Source organism: Saimiri boliviensis, chromosome 7 (genome assembly GCF_048565385.1).
Source record: "Saimiri boliviensis isolate mSaiBol1 chromosome 7, mSaiBol1.pri, whole genome shotgun sequence".
Lineage (NCBI taxonomy): Eukaryota > Metazoa > Chordata > Mammalia > Primates > Cebidae > Saimiri > Saimiri boliviensis.
In genome coordinates this window covers 28,135,837-28,141,836 of record NC_133455.1, presented here as the reverse complement: position 1 = coordinate 28,141,836, position 6,000 = coordinate 28,135,837, and the positions used below count along the sequence as shown (strand labels likewise).

Here is a 6,000-nt window from a genome sequence, read left to right as displayed (position 1 = left end):
CAGAAGATGGAGTTTGCAGTGAGCCGAGATCACGCCACTGCACCTAAGCCTGGGTGACAGAGCAAGACTCCATCTCAAAAAAAAAAAAAAAAGGCTATCACCTTATGAGATATGCTTATATTCCTTTCACAGCTGAGAAAATTGGCATAGAGATACTAAGTGCATAACTTATAATACACAATGGTGGCAAAGATTTGGGGAACTTGTTGGTGGAATTGTTGATTCAGGAATTCCACTTCCAGGTATTTGTCCTAATTACATAAGTATAGCTTTGGTCATAAATTTTATATAAGATTTATTGTGACATTTAAAATAGCAAAAAGCAAATCTAAATGTCCAACAATAGAGAACATGATGAATTAAAGCCATTGAAATATGCAGAATTGTGTTTATTGATTAACATAGATGCTTATGATATATTGTTAATTGAAAAAGCAGGTAACAAAGTAATATACAGTATTATGTTAATTCTGTAAAAAAAAAGTATAGATATTCATAGAAAAAGTTTGGAACAATCTCAAGTATCATCTGTAGGTTATTTCTGTTTGGAGATAATCAAATAGATTTTTGGGTTGACTCAACAAATTTTGGTTGAGTCAGTCTTTGCTATTATAAATTTTTTTACATAATTGGGTATTTAATCATTTAAAAAAATCTCAGGGATTGTTTGTATGATAGTAATAATAATTTAATCCCCCTTATCTCTTATGTTTCATCTCTTATCCATCATCCCTCATATCCTACTCTCAGCCCAGCTTTATTTTCTTGGAGGGCAGGTATGGGGAACCCAATTTGGTTCCTTACCTCTAGCCAATTCCACAAAAGCTTTTACAGATAATGTCCATTTGCTTTTTTTTTTTTTTTTTTTTTTTAAGTTTAACCAGTACTTAATATGTGCCTGCAGCTTACTACCCAGGCCCTGATTTAGGTATTAGGATTAGAAACTATCTCAACTTGATTAAAACCACTAGATTCATTGCTTGAAAACCTGTTCTGCAACTTAATAGCTGTGTGATTTAAGCAGGTTACTTAACCTTTCCATTTGAAAGCTAACATTTATTGAGCTCCTATTACATATTAGGACTGGAGATACAGTTTTAAACAAAACAAGTACCTGTTCATGAAACTTACATTCTAATGGGAAAAGATCATTGATTAATATATAACAGGTAGTGATAAGTGCTATGAAAATAATCTGGGATAAAAAGAAGAAAGAATGACAGCAGATGGGGTATGAATGTGAGGGCATATGGCTTATTTTAGAAAGCATAGTCAGGGGATGTGATTCTAATCAGATATTTGAGGAGAGACAGTAGGAAGTGAGCCCGCCAGCCATGATACTGTGTATGGGCAAGAGTTGCAGGAGGCAGTGGTGTGCTGGTGCTGGCTTGTGTTTGTTCTGATGGCATGTATCTCTTCCCAAACTCTGTGTTTAGTGAAGGCAAATTAGTAGCTCAAAAATAGGCTTGATGAGAATATTTATACACAGATAACTGCAAATGCTACAAATCAGGGCTTCCCCCACCTCCCGCCTCTGAGAACTACTTGAATATTTAATAGTATTAATATTTTACTTGAATATTAAATAAAATATTCAATACTTAAATATTTTATCAGTATACCCCTGGGAAGAGGAACAGTAAGGACAGAAACCCCAAGGCAGGAGCAGGCTTATTCTGTTGAGGAAGTCAAGGCAGTCAGGACGGTGGAACAGAATGAGAGGGAAATTGACAGCAGATGAGGTCACAGGTAGCCAGAAGCAGGATTGGTAGGCCATGGTAAATACACTGGACTTTGGTCTAAATGAACTGGGGGCCATTGACAGGTTTTAAACAGAGGAGTGACACTATGTGACTTAGGTTTTGAACAAGACTGCACAAGAGAGGAATCCAGAAGACCAGTTGGGAGACTTGAGCAAAATGGTAGGAAAGAGGTAACAGGCTGGGCACGGTGGCTCATGCCTGGAATCCCAGCACTTTGGGAAACCGAGGCAGGTGGATCACTTGAGGTCAGGAGTTTGAGACCAGCTTGGCCAACATGGTGAAACTGTGTCTCTACTTAGCCAGGCGTAGTGGCACACGCCTGTAATCCCAGCTACTTGGAAAGCTAAGGCATGAGAATTGCTTGAACCCGAGGCGGAGGTTGCAGTGAGCCAAGATTGCACCACTGCACTGCAGCCTAGGCAACAAGAGCAAAACTCCATCTCAAAAAAAAAGAGGTAAGATGGCTTAGGGGGAGAGGTAGTAAGAGAAGCACCTCAGCATCTTCATTTTTTCAGACATTGTGAAGATTAAATGGCATTTAAAACATGCTTAGCCTAAGGTCTTGCACATAGGAGGTGCTCAATAAATGGTAGCTGTTGTATTATTGACAGAAGGCCCGTCCTGGAGTCGGGGAGTGTTGCTCATATCTAGTTAGGAAGGCAAGTAATTTTAGTACCAAGTGATAAGTGCTATGTTTGAGACAAGTGGGAGCGTTGAGGAGAGACACTTAGCCCAGCTAGGGGTAGGAAAGGCCAGGAAGGGTGTTAGAGCAAAAAGGGACAGCTTTAGCAAAGGCATGGGGATGGGGAATTAGAAGGAAAGTGGAAATGCTTTAGTGTTCACACCTCCCGACTCACGTGGTACTAAGATCACAGCTTCATCCTTTAGCTTAGCAAAATAATCTGTGATCTGAAGCAAGAGTGATGATTTTATTACTCTGTGTGTTAATTAAATCACCCAGCAGGCTGGGGATTGTGATGTTCCAATTCCAGTTCACTTGGTAACTTCATGTATTACACTGAGCCTTTGATTCTGATCAGCCAGATATAAAAATGTAAGCTGGTACGAAATGTTTAGAACTTGCTACGGAGAAAGGAGTTCTTAATCTGGGGCCCCAGCATGGCCTTTGGGAGGTCTATGAACCCCTTAAAGATATTTGCGAATTCTGTGTGTGCACATGAATTTGGGGGTCGAAGTGGGACGTAAAGAGTTCATAGCTTTTATCAGATTCCCAAAGAGTTTTGCAGCCCAGAGAATATTTTAAACGCTGCTACTGAGATGAATATTAGAAGCTAAAGTAATATCAGCCTAGAAGAACAGGCATGTTTTTGTCTGCCACTCCATCTATCATTAACATGATTTTATTAAATCATATTCTAAATCACATGAAATTAGTTAAAACATTTCACTTCAAAGTGATTGCTTATAAAACGGCTTTTGTCACTTTTATTTAAATATGAACTGTCATCTTGGGCCCTGTGAATATTCATTTCAACTTAGAATTTCAGCTGTGCCAAACTCTGGGATGGTAAATGAGTTATAGTATAATAAAAAGTGCTGCCAGGCCAAGTTTACTCTCTTTATCGTGCTGGAATCAAACTTGCTATTCTTCCCTTTGAAAATGTTCTCTGCCTCTGATTTTGCTGTTTATTTTTTATTGATTCTCTACAGTCCCCTCATGTTATACTGCCAAGTCTCCAAAATGACAAATATTCCCTAAGGGCATCTTCAAAACCAAAGAAAAAGGAATGTTGACTGAAATTTTATTTTTAAAGGAGGATTGATAGAATGTCATTTCTCTGGCTATCTTCTGGAAACTGCTGTGATTCCAAAATGTGCCTTCTTCTGGTCACACATAGATGGTGAAAATGTACTCACCTGACTACTTCTGTCTCCCAACGGGAAATGGGCTGTTAATAGTTTCCATTTCTTCAACGCTATGATCCAAACACCCTGTTAAGTGCATTATGTATATTATTTCACCGAATCCTTGCAATACCTACTGAGATGGAGATTTGTTTCTCATTTTATACTCAACCTAGGCACTGAGATACTAGATTACTATCTTGCCCAAGATCACATAGCCAACGAGCAGCAGAACCAATAGGTGGAAAAATGGAAAGTAAGACGTCCCATGAAGGACGAGCAAGCTGCCCAAAAAAAAGCACCCCTTTTCCTTGTGCCATTGCCATTTTTCATTACGTGGCATTTTTCAGTGCTGCTGTATCAGGCAGTGTGTCGGAACAATGGATGAGAAAAATCGTCTAGGAATTGATGATTGAAGAGGGTTGGGGGAAATGAATTCATCTAGTTAATTAAACTATCTCAGTATCTTTTAAAAATAATGACAGAGGAAAACAGTTAAATGTGAGTACTTACCATGAGCAAAGCATTAATGTGAGATGCTTTACTTACATTATTGCAAGAATTCTCCTATTAAGGGTCCTGAGGAAAGCATTACTATCCCTGTTTTACACATAGGGAAGCAGAGGCTCAGAGGAGTGGCAAGTTTCCCAGAATCACATAGATACTAAGATGGTATGAGACGAACCAGGATCAGCCTTCAAAGCCTACTTATTTTCTACTATATCATACATAAAATCCACTTCAAAAGCTATTTACTAAAATTTAAACTATGTGAGGGCCAACCATCATGTCATTAAATTCTGTATACTCCTCAGAACACAACGCCTTGTACCTAGTAGGTGCTCAAAACATGTTGATCACCCATCACAGTGGGTTAAAAAATAGAACATCAAAGGCACAAAGATGTATGTTTTTCCAAATACTAAAAAAGAACTACCTTCACATTCCTTCCAGGTTATACTGTTCCTTAGAAGCAGACTTACAGAAAATCTGTTTAATAACTCCCCTATGTATGGTTCAGAGGTTAAAAACCTGTACATATTATACAAAGTTTCCAATAAATGCACCTTGTGTATTATAACTGCATGGTACTGACATCTTCAAGATGGAAACCATGAATAGATTTGTCTCGGTAGGGGAAAAGCAGCTTGGTTTTTTTAAGAAATACGTATGATATACAGTATAGTCAAATCCTAAGAACTTCAAATCACTGGACGGTGTATTAGAAAATGCTCAGGCATGAGTGTCAGTGTTTTGGTATGGCCTGACCCTCGTCATGGTCCATCCATGTGTTCTTTGGTTTGTGGCTGACACCTCCTGCCTCAGCACACCCAGGCTTCTTAAGAGTGTCCAGAGTTGAAAAGCGCTGTCTGTGAAGGCTTTCCTGATGATGGTGTTGCTCTAATATTCCAGCGTCACTGTCTTGGTTTTGAGATATTCATTTAGAGCTTCCTCACCTAGAGAAGAGAAAAGCAGTTGATGGACCACGTTCAAAGGCAGACGTGATGTCTTCAGACCTTCAGACATAGGTGTACGTAGGCGTATAGGTCACTAAGCAAACGAAATGTGGCCTAAGCCAGTGCTGCTCACACTTTAAAGTTCATACTAACCATCTGAAGACTGTGTTAAGCTGCAGGTCCTGATCTGATTAAGTCTGGTGTGGGCTCAGAAGTTATGTGTTTCTCACCGTCTCTGATGATGCTGATGCTAGTGGTCCATGGGTCACTCTTGGAATAATAACAGCCCAGACCAGCTACCGGGCCTTCTAAGGAGTGGAGAGTGTTGGCTGATCAGCTGCAAACCAAAACCCCTCTCTTTTATTTCCCTACTTGATGACAGACTCTGCCTTTTTCTCCATTTAAGCTAAACAGAAGTAACCAGGATACTGTCTTCTAGATTATATTAATTCAAGCAGAACTGAGCACAGAAAAGTTTGACATCATATGGTTCAATCTTATTTTAAAGATAAGGAAAATTCAGTTTACATTGCTTGTTAGAAACACAGGGGAACCTGTCTGGGCAAAAAATAAATAGGCCTGCCTTTCTTTGACTGTTTCTATTTTGAGCCAGTACAGTCATCAATCTCTACAGCAGTTAAAGGGCAGTGGGTATCATGGAGGAACTAGTGAGTGTGTGATTCTGGAAGCTGAGCTAAAACAAGGGCTGTCAACTTTGTCCCCACATTAGAATCACTCAGGGAGCTTTTAAGACTTCTGACCCCAGGTCACACCGTAGACCAATTAGGTCAGTATCTCTGTATTTTTTTGAAGCTCCCAGGTGGTTAGAATCCACGTGCAGCTAAAGTTGACAACCACTGAGCTAAGAGGTTTTAAAACTGGGGGAGGAAGCTAGGTGCGGTGGCTCACGCCTG

At 39.6% G+C, this 6,000-nt stretch overlaps 1 protein-coding gene across 4 annotated transcripts in view; it reads right to left on the bottom strand.

Moving 5' to 3' along the window:
• Positions 1 to 844: 844 nt before the first annotated feature.
• The window catches only part of ALDH1L2 (aldehyde dehydrogenase 1 family member L2), a 72,109-nt gene continuing 66,953 nt past the window's right edge, over positions 845 to 6,000 (bottom strand). For all 4 annotated transcript variants that reach the window (XM_074402301.1, XM_074402302.1, XM_074402303.1 and 1 more), the window contains one exon: positions 845 to 5,086. In XM_074402301.1, the coding sequence (XP_074258402.1) occupies positions 5,031 to 5,086 (56 nt within the window). In that variant the 3' untranslated portion in view covers positions 845 to 5,030. The remainder of the gene's footprint in view (positions 5,087 to 6,000) is intronic.